Here is a 20,093-nt window from a genome sequence, read left to right on the forward strand (position 1 = left end):
CAAATTCGTAAAAAAAAGGTGTATTTCTCCCTACGAATACACCTTTTTTCTACGAATCCATTTTGGTAAATGTCCCCCATAGTGATAGAAGACACATGGACCTCTCCCACTCTATATACCTGATACATAGTGATAGAAGACACATGGACCTCTCCCACTCTATATACCTGACACATAGTGAGAGAAGACACATGGACCTCTGTCCTCTCCCACTCTATATACCTGACACATAGTGAGAGAAGACACATGGACCTCTCCTACTCTATATACCTGTCACATAGTGGGGGAAGACACATGGACCTCTCCTACTCTATATACCTGACACATGAGAGAAGACACATGGACCTCTCCCACTCTATATACCTGACACATAGTGATAGAAGACACATGGACCTCTGTCCTCTCCCACTCTATATACCTGATACATAGTGATAGAAGACACATGGACCTCTGTCCTCTCCCACTCTATATACCTGACACATAGTGGGTGAAGACACATGGACCTCTCCTACTCTATATACCTGACACATGAGAGAAGACACATGGACCTCTCCCACTCTATATACCTGACATGTAGTGATAGAAGACACATGGACCTCTCCCACCCTATATACCTGACACATAGTGAGAGAAGACACATGGACCTCTCCTACTCTATATACCTGACACATAGTGATAGAAGACACATGGACCTCTCCCACTCTATATACCTTCCATATAGTGATAGAAGACACATGGACCTCTCCCACTCTATATACCTGACACATAGTGATAGAAGACACATGGACCTCTCCTACTCTATATACCTGACACATAGTGATAGAAGACACATGGACCTCTCCCACCCTATATACCTGAAACATAGTGAGAGAAGACACATGGACCTCTGTCCTCTCCCACTCTATATACCTACACATAGGGGGTTATTCTGGTTGATTTGCAAGGCTGCGAATTTGCAGCCTTGCGAGTCCACCAAACCCCGCCCGGCGAATGAACGCCCACCCGCCGCCCCCTAGAAGTGCGGCTTCGCCCGAACAGCTGCAAATGGATGTTTGTGGTGTGTGCACGCATATATAAGTCACTGACATATGAGTGCACGCTGGGACCGATATGGGCGGGCAGCTGACATCCGGTGATGTCAGCTACCCGCCCCCCGCACCAGCGTCACTGCCCCATTACCATGAGAACGCCCAGTGTCGCCCATGGAACGCTGGGTGTTTCCATATGGTAATGGGGCAGCCCCGCGTCCCCCGCCCATCTCCGACCCCCGCACGCCGCTATGGGCGCGTGCACCCAGCGAACTGAAAGTTTGCCGTGCGTGCATGCACCCTACATCTGCACATGCGCAGAAATGCGCCTGCACATAATCGGTCCTCCGAGGACCGAATGGATAAGAATAACCTCCAAGGGCCCTTATTCTGTTTGTTCAGCTACTCAGCTGCAGTATAAGTGATTGCGAGGGACCTGTCTGAAAGGTCAGCTACTACCGTACACACGGGCATTTATCGCTGGCAATATGGTCGCTGAGCGATTGGAGTGTGCACAGCAATAAATCGCCGGGTGCGCACTCCAGTTTTTAGCCCCCTTATGATCGCTGGTCGCAGGCGCTTGGTCCTGCGACCAGCTGATTCCCTCTGCGGCTCCCCCGGGAGAGTCTCCATCTCTGGTCGCTGATGAAAAGGAGACACTGAGCAATATATGGCCCCTGTGTGTACACAGCCTAAGTTCTAAGTCATCTCTGCACCTAGTTCTTGCTATGACCACTTTCCATCTTATTCTCTGCCTTTCCTGATCTAGTTTTCATTCCTCAATCTGTCGTACTCCAGACCCTGATACCTGCCACTGATTTTGCCTCCCGATTCCCATCTGAGACCATTCTTGGGTACACCTAGTATCCACATTGTCTCTCTGTTGCCTATGTAATTCTTGGTGGCATCCATGTACCAGGAGAACCTACTTGTCCCGGGAATGGGGGCTGCTATATGTAAAGCCCATTATAGCCATGTCAGGAGTTGTGTGGTATGTGATTGTACCCCAACACTCAGGTCTTCACCTTAAGTTAATTGACCTTCATTACAACAATTACGTAGCTCTGGCAACCACGTGGTGGGCCTCGGGGGGTGCAGACTCATCCCTGCGGACTGGGCTCACAGGTTCTGCAGTTTGGGTATGATCCTCAGCACCAATCACTAATGTGACCCTTATTATAGTAAATCTGGCCCCCAGATACACGGCTCACAGTAGTCCAACACAAACCTCCCCCATCATGCTGTATGCAGGTCTCATAGTTTAAAATGTACCCTTATTCTTCACTTTATGTCCACATAAGGTAAAGTTGGTGTAGGAACCGAATACTACTTGTGGACCACACATGGGGCCATCTGGGGTCTGAATTATGGGGTCAGAATAATGGGCGATAATGATATTTATGTCTTACCTGTTAAATATCTTTCTTCGAGGACGTCAGGGGCCACAGGGATAACATTGGGTCTAGGAGTGACGTCACGACCAATCCAGCACCAGAAAGGTTAAACTTCTGGGCTGCTCAGAGACAGCCCCCTGGGCTCTCACCTCCTATACCCCGCCTCCCAGGCTAGTCAGTTTTTTTCCAAGCCAGGCAGGAGACAAGATAGAAGGAAGAGAAACCCATACAGAAACACACTCAACAAATATATGTGTATGTGTGGTTGCTCAATAGAGAAACCATAACTTGTAACAAGTGTAAACACCCTCAACCGAGGAAATTTTAACTAAGTTGACTCAACGGAGTAACTCTTAATGTTAATATCATGAAGTAGGCGCGCCAGGGAGGGATCCCTGTGGCCCCTGACGTCCTCGAAGAAAGATATTTAACAGGTAAGACATAAATATCATTTTCTTCAGCGGTAGACGTCAGGGGCCCCAGGGATAACATTGGGATGTCCTAAAGCAGCCACCTATGGGTGGGGGCGCGCCTGGGCCGCAGCCAATACACTCCGGCCGAATGCCGAGTCTTGTGAGGTAAACGTATCAAACGCATAGAAGCGTAAGAATGTATGAGGAGACGACCACGTCGCCGCCTTGCAAAGTTGCTCTGCTGTCGCACCACCCCTAACAGCCCAAGACGCACCCACAGATCTCGTGGAATGAGCCCGGACGCCCGTTGGAACCGGAAGGGCGGCACCCAAGTAAGCTTGTTTGATGACAGACCTTAGCCACCGGGCAATGGTCTGCTTCGTAGCAGGCCAACCTCTTTTCTGAAATCCATAGAGGACAAAGAGAGAGTTAGATTTCCTAAGTGCTTTAGTACGGCGCACATAGATACGTAACGCTCGCACTACATCTAGGAATCGCTGTTCAGGAGATGCCTCCGGCCCCCGAAAGGCTGGGACCACTATCTCCTGATTAACGTGAAATTTGGACACCACCTTGGGAAGGTGTGAAGGGACTGTTCGAAGGACCGCCCTGTCAGGGTGGAAAACCAGAAGAGGAGACTGACAGGACAGAGCCGATAAATCTGAAACCCTCCTGGCCGAAGCAATGGCCAGCAGAAAAACAGTTTTCCATGTAAGCCAAGATAGATCCACTGATCGCAATGGTTCAAAAGGGGGACCCTGTAGAGCCTTAAGAACCAGAGAAAGATCCCATGGAGCAACCGGTGGGACAAACGGAGGTTGAATTCGCAAAACCCCCTGCAAGAAAGTGCGGATGTCCTGCAACAACGCCAGCCTCCTTCGAAATAGAATAGACAAGGCCGATACCTGTACCTTTAGTGATGACAGTCTAAGGCCGGCCTCTAAACCCTTTTGCAGAAAGGACAGAATTCGAGACAACCGATAGGTTTTTGGGTTAAACTGGCGTGAGCTACACCAGGCGAAGTAAGCTCGCCAGATGCGATGATAAGCACCGGCCGAAGAAGGCCTACGAGCTCTGAGCATAGTCGAAATCACCCGTGAATTAAAGCCTTTAGCTTTTAACAAGGCGGTCTCAACAGCCACCCCGTTAAAGATAACCGCTGCAGATCGGGATGGAGGCACGGCCCTTGCGATAGCAGATCCGGCCACAGAGGTAGCCGGATTGGAGGGGCCACTGACAGGGCCTGCAGATCTGAGAACCAGATCCTCCGAGGCCAATGAGGGGCCACCAAGATCATCGTGCCCCCTTCTGCCTTCAATTTGCGAAGAACTCGGAGAAGGAGTGAAAATGGGGGAAAGGCATACATGAGAGCGAACGGCCACTGGGCTGACAGAGCGTCTACCATGCAAGCGTTCGGATCTCGAGACCTGGAACCGTACAGGGTGACCTGGTGATTGGGGCGAGATGCCATCAGATCCACCTCCGGTCTGCCCCACCGGTCTACCAACATCTGAAATGCTTTCGGATGTAGGGTCCATTCTCCGGCATCTAGAGTCTGCCGACTCAAGAAGTCCGCCTCCCAATTGAGAAGTCCCGGGATGAAGATTGCCGATAATGCCGGGATCTTGTTCTCCGCCCACTGGAAGATACAAGAGGCCTCCGCCATAGCTGCTCGACTCCGAGTGCCACCCTGGTGGTTGATATAAGCCACCGTCGTTGCATTGTCCGACTGTACCTGCACCGGGTGACCTTGAAGCCAAGGCTCTGCCTGGCGGAGAGCTAGTAAGACAGCTCTTAGTTCGAGAGTGTTGATGGATAGCAAGGATTCCTGTGGAGTCCAAAGCCCCTGAAAGGATTTCTGACATGTGACTGCTCCCCAACCACGAAGACTGGCATCCGTGGTGAGGAGAGTCCACTTTTGGATCCAAAAAGGCCTCCCTTCCATGAGGTTCTGATCTAGAAGCCACCATGACAGGGAACTCCGAGCTGCCGGTGATAAGACAATCAGGTGTGACCTTATGTTGGAGTATGACCCCGACCATTTCCTCAGAATTTCCCGTTGTAATGGTCGAGAGTGGAACTGAGCGTACTCCGCCATGTCGAAGGTCGAGACCATGGAGCCCAGCACCCTCATGCAGGCATGTATTGAGACACACCTGAGTGAGAGAAGATGTTGAACTCTGGATTGCAGGGCCTTGCGGCGTATCTCCGGCAAGTAAATCCGCTGATTTACTGTGTCCAACAGGGCCCCTAGGTGAATCATAGATTGAGTAGGGACTATGGATGACTTTGGCCAATTGATTATCCAGCCGTGGCGTTCCAGGACTGCCACGACCTTGGTCAAGTGTGCCTGGAGAACCTGGGGCGACTGAGCCAGGATCAACAGATCGTCCAGGTATGGGAGAATCCGAACACCCTGGTGGCGAAGAGCACTGCACATCACTGCCATGACCTTCGTAAATACGCGGGGAGCTGTGGCCAGGCCGAAAGGTAGTGCCTGAAATTGAAAGTGACGGTCCTGCAGCGCAAACCTGAGGAACCGCCAGTGTTCTTGTTTGATGGGTACATGTAGATACGCATCTTGTATGTCGAGGGATGCCATGTAGTCCCCTGGTTGCAAGGTCTCCATTTTGAACTTCGGGACCCGAAGGAATTTGTTTAGTCTTTTTAGATTTAAAATGGGACGGAAGGTCCCATTGGGCTTCCGTACCAAGAAAAGACTGGCGTAGAAACCTGTGCCTTGTTGCGACACTGGAACGGGAGCAATGACACCTGCTGAAAGTAGTTTTTGTATGGCCTGTTCCAGGGCTACGCGCTTTTCCAAGTCTTTGGGAGAACTTGTTGAAAAGAACGAGCTTGGTGGTCGACGGCGAAAGGTTATAGAATAGCCTTTGAAGACTAAGTCTCGAACCCAAGCGTCTGTCGTGGACTCCAGCCACATGTGTGAAAACCGAAGCAGGCGACCCCCCACCCTGGGATCCCCCAGGTGGAGCGCCGGCCCATCATGCCGAGGGCTTAACCTCGGGTTTATGTTCAGCACGTCTAGTGGGCCAGGGACGTTTTCCTCTGGCCCTAGAGGGCTTTGCGGGTTGGGCCTGAGTCTTTGTGAACGACTGTCCCCTACCCCTGCCCTGGAAACGAAAGGACTGGAACGCCGGTCGAGGACGTGGAGCAGGAGTGGATGGCAGGAAAGCCGCCTTTGAGGCAGCCACCGTGGCCACGATTTTGTCCAGCTCTGATCCAAACAATAGAGAACCCGCAAAGGGTAATGCCTCTAGAGTTTGTTTGGACTCAGTATCCGCTTTCCAAGAGCGAAGCCACAGGGATCGTCGTGCCGCCACTGCCGAGGCAGATGCTCTTGAAGTAAGAGTGGCTGCATCTAATGCAGCCTCTCCCAAATATAGTGCAGCCTGATGCATGATGTCAAGAATAGGAAACATGTCATCTACACTATCTCCCTCAGTAATAATATTAGTGAGGAGAGAAATCCATTTTACCATGGCCTTTGCCACCCAGGCAGATGCCAGGGTAGGTCGTGCAACCGCCCCAGTTGTTGTAAAAATCAGCTTAAGAAAGTTCTCTAACTTTCTGTCAGCGGCATCTTTAAGAGAGGCGGTTGGAATGGGCAAAGTATTGGAACGCACAATCTTAGCGATATGTGCATCCACCTTGGGAGGAGTCTCCCAGCGAACTCTATCCTCTGGAGGGAGCGGGTACAGGGAATTAAACCGCTTAGGGAGCGGAAACTTCCTATTTGGTAACACCCAGGCCTCCCCAAGGACATCCTCTAGCTCCGAAGAATTAGGGAACACTGTCCGCGTCTGCTTGTGACGCTTAAAAGATGGGCCCACAGACTGTACGGGTTCAGAGACCTCCTGTAAATGTAACACGTCTCTAACCGCAATTACCAGGGCTTCTACATCGACTTTTGCTGTTATGTCGCCCCTAGAGGTGTCGTCAGCATCTGCGTCGACTGTGTCGTCAACCAGCTGATCCTCCTCCTCATCAGTATCTACATCCGTATCCTGATGGGTGAGGGTAGAAGGAATCTCCCCACCCCGGGGCTTACGGGATTTACCCTTTAAAGAGGCACGGATGCCCTGAACTGAGTCTGCCAAAGCACGCGCCCATGCTGGCTCCTCGGGGGGGGCACATGGCCGAGACACGGACGGTCCCGGCTGCAGGGATGGTGCAGCAGAGAGCTTGTCTATTAACTGCGACATGACCTGGGTAAGCTGGGCCCAAGCAGGTTCCCGCGGGGGAGCTGCCACAGGGGGCTGCGCATGTGTTTTTATACATTGTAGGCATAACCCCTCTACAAGCTGGGGTACGCCCGCTCTGCAACGCGTGCAGGACACCAATATAGGGGCCCATGTGTCGTCACCGCTTTCCTCTGACATTGTACAAGAGGCAGCTGACTGTAACAATTAACACAATATACTTTCTGACAGGCAGTGATAGTCAGTGGCGTAACAAGATACATGTGGGCCCCATAGCAAAAGTTTGTAAGGGCCCCTATTCATCAACTAATGGTGAAAAATGTATATAGCACATGATACTTTGAAAGGCAAAGTGGGCCCCTCTTAGCTCTGGGCCCCATAGCAGCTGCACCCCCTGCACCTATGGTAGTTACGCCCTTGCTGATAGTGTTAAGACAATATGAGACACAGCACACAAACAGAGCATACAATGCAAAATAAAAAACCTGGCACTGAGCTCCGCAAAGCACTAAGGCCGGCAGGAGCATAAATTACTGTAACCTGGTATCCTTGAAGGAGAGGTACAGGGGGGATTTGCCCAGATGGCCCGGCCATGAAGAGATGGAACTCCAGACTGGCAGAAAGCTCTCTGTGTCCTTCCAACACGTGCAGCAGGCAGGCAGGAAGAGATCAGGGCTGGAAACCCCGTGGGTACATCCTAGCTCCTGTCTCCGGGGGAGGGGCTGTGTGAGGAGAGGCTCCCTCCCCCTGCTAGCAAATGGCCACTGGGAATATATGACTCATGTGGCGCCGGTAAAATGGCGGGGATCCGGTGCTTGCCGGGCGGCCCCGCGTACTGACGCCACTGCCCACACTCAACATCTCCCTGGTGGTCCAGCGGGACAGAGCGCTCAACACTTTTCAAAAGGCGGCGGTTCTGCCGCTTGCTAGTGCAGCCCGGCGATCCCCCTTCGCCGGGCTGCTCAGCCGCCATTAAACATGCGCGCGCGCGCTCCCAGCGGGGAGCGCGTTACCTGTAAGCGGCTCACCGCTGTCGTCCCAGTCCCCGTTGCGGCTGTGCTCTCCAGTGCTCTAGAGCCAGCCGAACACCTCCGCTTGTGGAAACCACGTGGGTGGTGTTGGGCTGCCGGGTCCCGGGTGATGGAGCGCAGTGCAGGGGTCTAACAGACCCCCGGCGCTGCTGCTCTGTCACTGACTCCGGTCAGTGTAAAAATAAGAATTAAAAAAAAAAAAAATTAAAAGTTTTATGCTGCTATTATAGCAGCACCTTTCTAATGCGTGTTGGCTCCTGCCAGCACGATAAAAACTGACTAGCCTGGGAGGCGGGGTATAGGAGGTGAGAGCCCAGGGGGCTGTCTCTGAGCAGCCCAGAAGTTTAACCTTTCTGGTGCTGGATTGGTCGTGACGTCACTCCTAGACCCAATGTTATCCCTGGGGCCCCTGACGTCTACCGCTGAAGAAATAAAGTGTAAGGTCCCGGTAACCAATCCAGCAACAGCTGTGGTTCTGACCTGAAGGAGTCCCACAATCCCTGGCCGGCGGCCATTACTCTACCTGTGATGTCATTACTCTACCTGTGATGCCATTACTCTGCCTGTGATGTCATTACTCTACCTGTGATGTCATTACTCTACCTGTGATGTCAGGAGATATTGGCTTGTGCAATGTTTTGTGACGTGATTCCTTAGTCATTCCCTGAGGAATCCCAGTGTCCTGATGGTCATGAAAGAGTTCTGCTATAACTACTCACCAACAAGCTGGTCCTTCAGATCATCCTTATGTTGCTCAGAGCACTCAGATGCCTCTTTTATGGCTTCTTCCTTCTGGGCCTCCAGCTGGTGGATTTCCTTCATTAGGTCCTCCTTCAGTTTCCCAATCTCAGACTCGTAGGCAGAGATCTGCACCCAGAAAGAGCCTGATCACTTTCCTTATCACTATCCAGGTGAAAGAGGATCAGACGGACAATAATCCTTCATCGCACTGCGCTCCATAATGAGAGCAATGATAACGGATCACCTCAGGTGCCCAGATCCCATCATTGTCTGCATATAACCAGTGTGTGGGCAGCAATCTCCTACCTTAGCCTGCAGGGTGGAGGTCAGGTCTCTGGATCTCCTCAGCTGCTCCTCCAGATGCTGGCACTTCTCCCCTTGGTGGGAGACTTGGTCTTGTAGTGCCCGGTTTCTCTCCTCCGCCTGTTCTAGACAGTGCAGCAGCCTGGGGGACTCCACCTCCAATGTCTGTGTCACGTACTGCAGCAATGGCAGAGAGACAAGAACATGTTACTGCTACAGGGAAGCCGTAATATCCAAATACAGTCCCTCATGCAGACTGGTGCTGGAGACCCTGGTACACTGCACCTATTATATCAGAGCTCTTATTACCGTCATTATCCCAGGTGTCCATATAACGTGATATGTGTCCAGATTACCTCTGATCAGTCTCAATGAAAAACCAGATTTGTGATGCATTTATTATAAGTGCTCTCATTCACCTGTGCTACTCCACCTATCACCTCTGACAGGTGGAGTACTAGACTAGACTATGTCTCCCCACCTGTACTAGACTATGTGTCTCCCCACCTGTACTAGACTATGTGTCTCCCCACCTGTACTAGACTAGACTATGTCTCCCCACCTGTACTAGACTATGTGTCTCCCCACCTGTACTAGACTATGTGTCTCCCCACCTGTACTAGACTGTGTCTCCCCACCTGTATTACCACCTGTACTAGACTAGACTATGTGTCTCCCCACCTGTACTAGACTATGTGTCTCCCCACCTGTACTAGACTAGATTATGTCTCCCCACCTGTACTAGACTATGTGTCTCCCCACCTGTACTAGACTAGACTATGTGTCTCACCACTTGTACTAGACTAGACTATGTGTCTCCCCACCTGTACTAGACTAGACTATGTGTCTCCCCACCTGTACTAGACTAGACTATGGGTCTCACCACCTGTACTAGACTAGACTATGGGTCTCACCACCTGTACTAGACTAGACTATGGGTCTCACCACCTGTACTAGACTAGACTATGGGTCTCCCCACCTGTACTAGACTAAACTATGTGTCTCCCCACCTGTACTAGAATAGACTAGACTATGTGCCTCCCCACTATGGGGGAAATTTACCAATATGAAAAACCTAGTTTTTCGTATTGGTAGTTTCCCTACGACTGCATACGACTGTTTAAGTCGTATGCAAAGTCGTGTTCCGGAGGATCAGTTACAAAGCAGTCATATACGACTGCTTTGTAACCCTCCGATGGTGTAATGATTCGTATTAGCGGCCGTATATACGGCCGCTAATACGAATTATTTCTAGCAGTCTGCACGGATCAGTCAGATCCGTGCAGGCTGCAAGGTGTAAAAAAAAATAGATGGTGTCCCCGTCCGGATCCGACGAAATCCATTTGGGAAGCTGTGGAAGGAAACCATACTCACCTGTCCCAGCGCGACGTAGTCCAGGTAAGGGTCTTTGCAAAAAAATAAACCGAACACCCCGAAACCAAACCGGACTGACGGAGACGCACGGTGTTTACATCGTGCGGCTCCGCCTCCCGAATGCCGCTATTGGCCGCCTTGCGGCCTAGCGGCCAATCAGGAGCCGCTAGGCCGCAAGGCGGCCAATAGCGGCATTCGGGAGGCGGAGCCGCACGATGTAAACAAACACACGTGCGTCTCCGTCAGTCCGGTTTGGTTTCGGGGTGTTCGGTTTATTTTTTTGCAAAGACCCTTACCTGGACTACGTCGCGCTGGGACAGGTGAGTATGGTTTCCTTCCACAGCTTCCCAAATGGATTTCGTCGAATCGGGACGGGGACACCATCGCCGACAGCGACGTCGACATGGAGGAAGACGCCGACACAGGACCAGGGCGACCTATGGGAAGAAGATAGGTAAGTATTAGTATGTGTGGGCTTTGTGTGTAATAAAGTTTTATTTTAAAAGTGTGTCAGTGTGTTTTGTGCACTATTTTTTTAACTGTAGAACTGCAAGTGCCAGCGGGCCCTTTAATGCCCAGCAGGCTGGGACTTGTGGTTCTCCAAGTCCCAGCTTGCTGGGGAGGCTTGCTGGCACTTGTAGTGCCACAGTAAAAAACAATAGGTTCATCTTTTTTTTACTACATTTATCAGCTCGATGCCCACCGCCCAGGGGCATCGAGGACAGCACCAGGCTTCAGCCTGGTCAGGTAAGTCCTGGAGGGAGGGGACCCCTTCATTGGGGGGGTCCCCACTCCCCCAGGGCCCCTGGCCAGGCTGACTGGTCGGTAGGGAGAATGTTTTGGCCGCGGGACCTTATATAAATAAGTGTCCCCCGGCTGTGACATTACCCTGCCGGCTGGTTGTGCCTGGGGCTGGTTCTTAAAATACGGGGGACCCCTACTCATTTTGTCCCCCGTATTTTGGGAACCAGCCCCGGACCTGGAGCCTGGGGCTGGTTGTTAAAAATCGGGGAACCCCTATTTGTCGGGTTCCCTGATTTTTAATTACCGGCCCCGGCTCCTTCAGCCTGGTGCTGGTTATGGCTGTGGGGGGGACCCCACGCCGTTTTTTTTTTTTAATTTATTTATTTTTCTATTTTTTTACACTGTAGCCTGCACGGATCTGACTGATCCGTGCAGGCTAAAACGCAAATAGAACAGGAAAATGGTGTTCTATTTTCCTGTCGTATTTGCGTGGGTGTTTCACACCACTAAGCAGCCGTATTGTCAGTACGGCTGCTTAGTAAATCAGAAACCACCATTCTTTTGAATGGTGATTTCTGTCGTATCCTATCGATGGTGTAGACATTCGTATTTGTAACTACAAATACGAATGTTCCATCTTTAGGACTACGAATTGTTGTATTTTGGGGATTGTAAATCCCGAAAATACAAACTCGTAAAAAAAAGGTGTATTTCTCCCTACGAATACACCTTTTTTCTACGAATCCATTTTGGTAAATTTCCCCCTATGTGTCTCCCCACCTGTACTAGACTAGACTATGTGTCTCCCCACCTGTACTAGACTAGACTATGGGTCTCCCCACCTGTACTAGACTATGTGTCTCTCCACTTGTACTAGACTAAACTATGTGTCTCCCCACCTGTACTAGACTAGACTAGACTGTGTCTCCCCACCTGTACTAGACTAGACTATGTGTCTCCCCACCTGTTCTAGACTATGGGTCTCCCCACCTGTTCTAGACTATGGGTCTCCCCACCTGTACTAGACTATGTGTCTCTCCACTTGTACTAGACTAGACTATGTGTCTCCCCACCTGTACTAGAATAGACTAGACTATGTGCCTCCCCACCTGTACTAGACTATGTGTCTCCCCACCTGTACTAGACTAGACTAGACTGTGTCTCCTCACCTGTATTAGACTATATGTATCCCCACCTGTACTATACTATGTGTCTACCCACCTGTACTAGACTATGTGTCTCCCCACCTGTACTAGACTATGTTTCTCCCCACCTGTACTAGACTATGTGTCTCCCCACCTGTACTAGACTAGACTAGACTGTGTCTCCTCACCTGTATTAGACTATATGTATCCCCACCTGTACTAGACTATGGGGGAAATTTACTAATATGAAAAACCTAGTTTTTCGTATTAGTATTTTCCCTACGACTGCATACGACTGTTTCAGTCGTATGCAAAGTCGTGTTCCGGAGGGTCATTTACAAAGCAGTCATATACGACTGCTTTGTAACCCTCCGATGTCGTATTCATTCGTATTAGCTGGCCATATATACGGCCACTAATACGAATTTTTCTAGCAGTCTGCACGGATCAGTCAGATCCGTGCAGGCTGCAGAGTGTAAAAAAAAAAAGACAAATAAATAAATATTTAAAAAAAACGGCGTGGGGTCCCCCCCCCACAGCCGAAACCAGCACCAGGCTGACAGAGCCTGGAGCCGGTAATTAAAAATCAGGGAACCCAACAAATAGGGGTTCCCCGATTTTTAACAACCAGCCCCAGGCTCCTGCTCTGGGGCTGGTTCCCAAAATACGGGGGACAAAATGACTAGGGGTCCCCCGTATTTTAAGAACCAGCCCCAGGCAAAACCAGCCAGCAGGGTAATGCCACAGCTGGGGGGAGACTTTTTATACAAGTCCCCCCGGCCAAAGCATTCATCCCTACCGACCAGTCAGCGTGGCCAGGGGCCCTGGGGGAGTGGGGACCCCCCCAATGAAGGGGTCCCCCCCCCTCCAGGACTTACCTGACCAGGCTGAAGCCTGGTACTGTCCCCGATGCCCCTGGGCGGTGGGCATCGGGCTGATTCAAGTGTAAAAAAAAGATTAAACTATTGTTTTATTACTGTGGCACTACAAGTGCCAGCAAGCCTCCCCAACAAGCTGGGACTTGGAGAACCACAAGTGCCAGCCTGCTGGGCATTAAAGGGCCCGCTGGCACTTGTAGTTCCACAGTTAAAAAAATAGTACAATAAACACACACTGACACAATGAAAATAAAAGTTTAATACATACATTACACACACACTGATACTTACCTATCTTGATCCCGTAGGTAGCCCTCTGTCCTGGTGTCCGGTGTCCTGTGTCGTCCTTCAGGTCCATGTCGGCGGTCCGTGTCGTCCTCCAGGTCCATGTCGGTGGTCCGTGTCGTCCTCCAGGTCCATGGCGGTGTCCGGGTCCGAAGAAATCCATGTTGGAGCTGTGGAAGGAAATCCTACTCACCTGGTCCTGTGCTGAAGAAGTCTTGTCTTGGCCCGCCGTAGTCCAGGTAATCTTCACAGCTGTCGCCGGTCCCCGCACTGTCCGCATCGCACTGAGGAGAGATGCAGAGATGTTTCATACTCGGCGCCTCTCCTCAGAATGATTTCCATTGGCCAGCGGCAAATCAGGAGCCGACTTTCTTGGCTCCTGATTGGCCACTAGGCGGCTCCTGATTGGCTAGAATTCATTCTTAGTCCAGACGTCGAGGAGGCAACATCTCTCCAGCTCTGAAAGTCCCGACAGCCGGCAGCGTAAACAAAGAAGAAGACAGAAGACAGAAGAGAAAGAATAAAGTCCTGGAAAAGAAGAGAGAAGACAGAAGACCATCCATGGAGGACCTGGTGAGTAGGATTTACTTCCACAGGTCCAACATGGATTTTCTTCAGACAGGACGCCGACCTCGGAGCCGCCGACCCGAAGCCGCCGACACTGGAGCCGCCGACACCGGAGCCGCCGACACCGGAGCCAGCGACCTACCGACGGGATCAAGATAGGTAAGTATCAGTGTGTTTGTGATGTGTGTATTAAACTTTTATTTCAAATGTGTGTCAGTGTGTTTTGTGCACTATTTTTTTAACTGTGGAACTACAAGTGCCAGCGGGCCCTTTAATGCCTAGCAGGCTGGGACTTGTGGTTCTCCAAGTCCCAGCTTGCTGGCACTTGTAGTGCCACAGTAAAAAACAATAGTTTTATCTTTTTTTTTACACCATAATCAGCCCGATGCCCACCGCCCAGGGGCACCGGGGACAGTACCAGGCTTCAGCCTGGTCAGGTAAGTCCTGGAGGGGGGACCCCTTCATTGGGGGGGTCCCCACTCCCCCAGGGCCCCTGGCCAGGCTGACTGGTCGGTAGGGTTAATGTTTTGGCCGCGGGACCTTATATTATAAGTGTCCCCCGGCTGTGACATTACCCTGCTGGCTGGTTGTGCCTGGGGCTGGTTCTTAAAATACGGGGGACCCCTAGTCATTTTGTCCCCCGTATTTTGGGAACCAGCCCCGGACCTGGAGCCTGGGGCTGGTTGTTAAAAATCGGGGAACCCCTATTTGTCGGGTTCCCTGATTTTTAATTACCGGCCCCGGCTCCTTCAGCCTGGTGCTGGTTTCGGCTGTGGGGGGGACCCCACGACGTTTTTTTTTTTATTTATTTAATTTTTCTATTTTTTTACACTGAAGCCTGCACGGATCTGACTGATCCGTGCAGGCTTAAAGCAAATAGAACAGGAAAATGGTGTTCTATTTTCCTGTCGTATTTGCATGCCTGTTTTACACCACTAAGCAGCCGTATTATCAGTACGGCTGCTTAGTACATCAGGGACCACCATTCTTTTGAATGGTGATTTCTGTCGTATCCTATCGATGGTGAAGGACATTCGTATTTGTAAATACAAATACGAATGTTCCATCTTTAGGACTACGAATTGTTGTATTTTTGGGATTGTAAATCCCGAAAATACAAATTCGTAAAAAAAAGGTGTATTTCTCCCTACGAATACACCTTTTTTCTACGAATCCATTTTGGTAAATGTCCCCCTATGTGTCTCCCCACCTGTACTAGACTATGTGTCTCCCCACCTGTACTAGACTATATGTCTCCCCACCTGTACTAGACTAGACTATGTGTCTCCTCACCTGTACTAGACTAGACTATGGGTCTCCCCTACTGTACTAGACTATGTGTCTCTCCACTTGTACTAGACTATGTGTCTCCCCACCTGTACTAGAATAGACTAGACTATGTGTCTCCCCACCTGTACTAGACTATGTGTCTCCCCACCTGTACTAGACTATGTGTCTCCCCACCTGTACTAGACTAGACTAGACTGTGTCTCCTCACCTGTATTAGACTATGTGTCTACCCACCTGTACTAGACTATGTGTCTCCCCACCTGTACTAGACTATGTGTCTCCCCACCTGTACTAGACTATGTGTCTCTCCACCTGTACTAGACTATGTGTCTCCCCACCTGTACTAGACTAGACTATGTGTCTCCCCACCTGTACTAGACGATGTGTCTCCCCACCTGTACTAGACGATGTGTCTCCCCACCTGTACTGTACTAGACTAGACTATGTGTCTCCCCACCTGCACTAGAATAGACTGTGTCTCCCCACCTGTACTAGACTATGTGTCTCCACACCTGTACTACCACCTGTACTAGACTAGCCTATGTGTCTCCCCACCTGTACTAGACTATGTGTCTCCCCACCTGTACTAGACTAGACTATGTGTCTCCCCACCTGTACTAGACGATGTGTCTCCCCACCTGTACTAGACGATGTGTCTCCCCACCTGTACTGTACTAGACTAGACTATGTGTCTCCCCACCTGCACTAGAATAGACTGTGTCTCCCCACCTGTACTAGACTATGTGTCTCCACACCTGTACTACCACCTGTACTAGACTAGCCTATGTGTCTCCCCACCTGTACTAGACTGTGTCTCCCCACCTGTATTATCACCTGTACTAGCCTAGACTATGTTTCTCCCCACCTGTACTAGACTAGACTATGTGTCTCCCACCTGTACTAGACTAGACTATGTGTCTCCCCACCTGTACTAGACTAGACTATGTGTCTCCCCACCTGTACTAGACTATGTGTCTCCCCACCTGTACTGTACTAGACTAGACTAGACTATGTGTCTCCCCACCTGTACTAGACTATACTGTGTCTCCCCATCTGTACTAGACTATGTGTCTCCCCACCTGTACTACCACCTGTACTAGACTAGCCTATGTGTCTCCCCACCTGTACTAGACTGTGTGTCTCCCTACCTGTACTAGACTATGTGTCTCCCCACCTGTACTACCACCTGTACTAGACTAGCCTATGTGTCTCCCCACCTGTACTAGACTGTGTGTCTCCCTACCTGTACTAGACTATGTGTCTACCCACCTGTACTAGACTAGACTATGTGTCTCCCCACCTGTACTAGACTAAACTATGTGTCTCCCCACTTGTACTAGACTATGTGTCTCTCCACTTGTACTAGACTAGACTATGTGTCTCCCCACCTGTACTAGACTATGGGGGAAATTTACTAAAGGAAATTTGTTAAAAATAGGTGTATTTGTATCCAGAAATACACTTATTTTTTACATTTACTATCCCGAAAATACGGCAATTCGTATTCGTATTGATGTGCTATCAATACGAATATGAATTTCCATCTTTTCGGGATAGTAAATGTCAAACCTGTACTAGACTATGTGTCTCCCCACCTGTACTAGACTAGACTATGTGTCTCCCCACCTGTACTAGACTTTGTGTCTCCCCACCTGTACTAGACTATGTGTCTCCCTACCTGTACTAGACTATGTGTCTCCCCACCTGTACTAGACTATGTGTCTCCCCACCTGTACTAGACTATGTGTCTCCCCACCTGTACTAGACTAGACTATGTGTCTCCCCACCTGTTCTAGACTATGTGTCTCCCTACCTGTACTAGACTATGTGTCTCCCCACCTGTACTAGACTAGACTATGTGTCTCCCTACCTGTACTAGACTATGTGTCTCCCCACCTGTACTAGACTAGACTATGTGTCTCCCCACCTGTACTATACTATGTGTCTCCCTACCTGTACTAGACTATGTGTCTCCCCACCTGTACTAGACTAGACTATGTGTCTCCCCACCTGTACTAGACTATGTGTCTCCCCACCTGTATGTCTGGGGGTCTTTTTGTCACATTTTCTAGGGTTATCTGTAGTCCATGGATCTTCTCCTCCAGCTGATGGGTCTCTTCATCCTTGCGCCATTTCAAGGTGTCCATGCGACCTTTAGTGTACACCAGCTGTTCCACCTTCTCCTGCAAAGATGTCTCTAGATGATGCACCTTAGTGCGCAGGTCCTCATTCTCCTGCAATAAAAAAGCAGATGGAGAAACATTATGCACCATATAAATATTGAACATAGAGAATGATGCACAGAGCAGGACTGGCAGAAGAGAAATGTATGAATATGTAATACCTGCTAAATAGCAATAACAAGAAACCAGAAATGGGCAGCATGGAACCTTTCACAACCAGATATAATGCCTCTGTGTGGATGATACAGAAGCAGCAAGTGAGGAGATGAGGAGACCTCATGGATAAGGATAGAGTGGAGGGGACCAGAGAGGAGATGGGGAGACAGCAGGGATGAGGATAGAGTGGAGGGGACCAGAGAGGAGATGGGGAGACAGCAGGGATGAGGATAGAGTGGAGCGGACCATAGAGGAGATGGGGAGACAGCAGGGATGAGGATAGAGTGGAGGGGACCAGAGAGGTGATGAGGAGACAGCGGGGATGATGATAGACTGGAGAGGACCAGAGAGGAGATGAGACAGCGGGGATGAGGATAGACTGGAGAGGACCAGAGACGAGATGAGGAGACAGCAGGGATGATGATAGACTGGAGAGGACCAGAGAGGAGATGAGGGGACAGCGGGGATGAGGATAGAGTGGAGGGGACCAGAGAGGAGATGAGGTGACAGCAGGGATGATGATAGACTGGAGAGGACCAGAGAGGAGATGAGGTGACAGCAGGGATGAGGATAGAGAGGAGATGAGGAGACAGCGGGGATGAGGATAGAGTGGAGGGGAACAGAGAGGAGATGAGACAGCAGGGATGAGGATAGAGTGGGGGGGACCAGAGAGGAGATGAGACAGAGGGGATGAGGATAGAGTGGAGGGGACCAGAGAGGAGATGAGGAGACAGCAGGGATGAGGATAGAGTGGAGGGGACCAGAGAGGAGATGAGGAGACAGCAGGGATGAGGATAGAGTGGAGAGGACCAGAGAGGAGATGAGACCACGGGGATGAGGATAGAGTGGAGAGGACCAGAGAGGAGATGAGACAGCGGGGATGAGGATAGAGTGGAGAGAACCAGAGAAGAGAGAAGACAGCGGGGATGATGATAGACTGGAGAGGACCAGAGACGAGATGAGACAGCAGGGATGAGGATAGAGTGGAGAGGACCATAGAAGACATTAGACTTCAGGGATGATGACATACTGAAGAGGACCCAAGAGGACATGAGGAAACAACAGGGATGAGGATTGATTGTATAGGGCCAGAGAATAGATAAAGGGACATCAGGGATGAGAATACACTGTAGAGGGCCAGAGAGGAGATGAGGTGACAGCAGGGATGATGATAGGCTGGAGAGGTCCAGAGAGGAGATGAGGTGACAGCAGGGATGAGGATAGAGTGGAGAGGACCAGAGACGAGATGAGGTGACAGCAGGGATGATGATAGACTGGAGAGGACCAGAGAGGAGATGAGGTGACAGCAGGGATGAGGATGGAGTGGAGAGGACCAGAGAGGAGATGAGGAGACAGCGGGGATGAGGATAGACTGGAAAGGACCAGAGAGGAGATCAGGAGACAGCGGGGATGAGGATAGAGTGGAGAGGACCAGAGACGAGATGAGGTGACAGCAGGGATGATGATAGACTGGAGAGGACCAGAGAGGAGATGAGGAGACAGCGGGGATGAGGATAGAGTGGAGAGGACCAGAGACGAGATGAGGTGACAGCAGGGATGATGATAGACTGGAGAGGACCAGAGAGGAGATGAGGTGACAGCAGGGATGAGGATAGAGTGGAGAGGACCAGAGAGGAGATGAGACAGCGGGGATGAGGATAGAGTGGAGGGGACCAGAGAGGAGATGAGGTGACAGCGGGGATGAGGATAGAGTGGAGGGGAACAGAGAGGAGATGAGACAGCAGGGATGAGGATAGAGTGGGGGGGACCAGAGAGGAGATGAGACAGAGGGGATGAGGATAGAGTGGAGGGGACCAGAGAGGAGATGAGGATAGAGTGGAGGGGACCAGAGAGGAGATGAGGAGACAGCAGGTATGATGATAGACTGGAGAGGACCAGAGAGGAGATGAGACAGCGGGGATGAGGATAGAGTGGAGAGGACCAGAGAGGAGATGAGACAGCGGGGATGAGGATAGAGTGGAGAGGACCAGAGAAGAGAGAAGACAGCGGAGATGATGATAGACTGGAGAGGACCAGAGACAAGATGAGACAGCAGGGATGAGGATAGAGTGGAGAGGACCATAGAAGACATTAGACTTCAGGGATGATGACATACTGGAGAGGACCCAAGAGGACATGAGGAAACAACAGGGATGAGGATTGATTGTATAGGGCCAGAGAATAGATAAAGGGACATCAGGGATGAGAATACACTGTAGAGGGCCAGAGAGGAGATGAGGTGACAGCAGGGATGATGATAGGCTGGAGAGGTCCAGAGAGGAGATGAGTTGACAGCAGGGATAAGGATAGACTGGAGAGGACCAGAGAGGAGATGAGGAGA

At 50.6% G+C, this 20,093-nt stretch overlaps 1 protein-coding gene across 3 annotated transcripts in view; it reads right to left on the minus strand.

The window, feature by feature from the left end:
• Positions 1–20,093, minus strand: part of KIFC2 (kinesin family member C2) — a 153,257-nt gene that overhangs the window by 56,930 nt on the left and 76,234 nt on the right. For all 3 annotated transcript variants that reach the window (XM_083145078.1, XM_083145079.1, XM_083145080.1), the window contains 3 exons: positions 17,450–17,647; positions 9,134–9,307; positions 8,806–8,953 (listed from right to left, as the gene is read on the minus strand). In XM_083145078.1, the coding sequence (XP_083001204.1) occupies positions 8,806–8,953; positions 9,134–9,307; positions 17,450–17,647 (520 nt within the window). The remainder of the gene's footprint in view (positions 1–8,805; positions 8,954–9,133; positions 9,308–17,449; positions 17,648–20,093) is intronic.

Source organism: Crinia signifera, chromosome 5 (genome assembly GCF_055691185.1).
Source record: "Crinia signifera chromosome 5, ASM5569118v1, whole genome shotgun sequence".
NCBI lineage: Eukaryota > Metazoa > Chordata > Amphibia > Anura > Myobatrachidae > Crinia > Crinia signifera.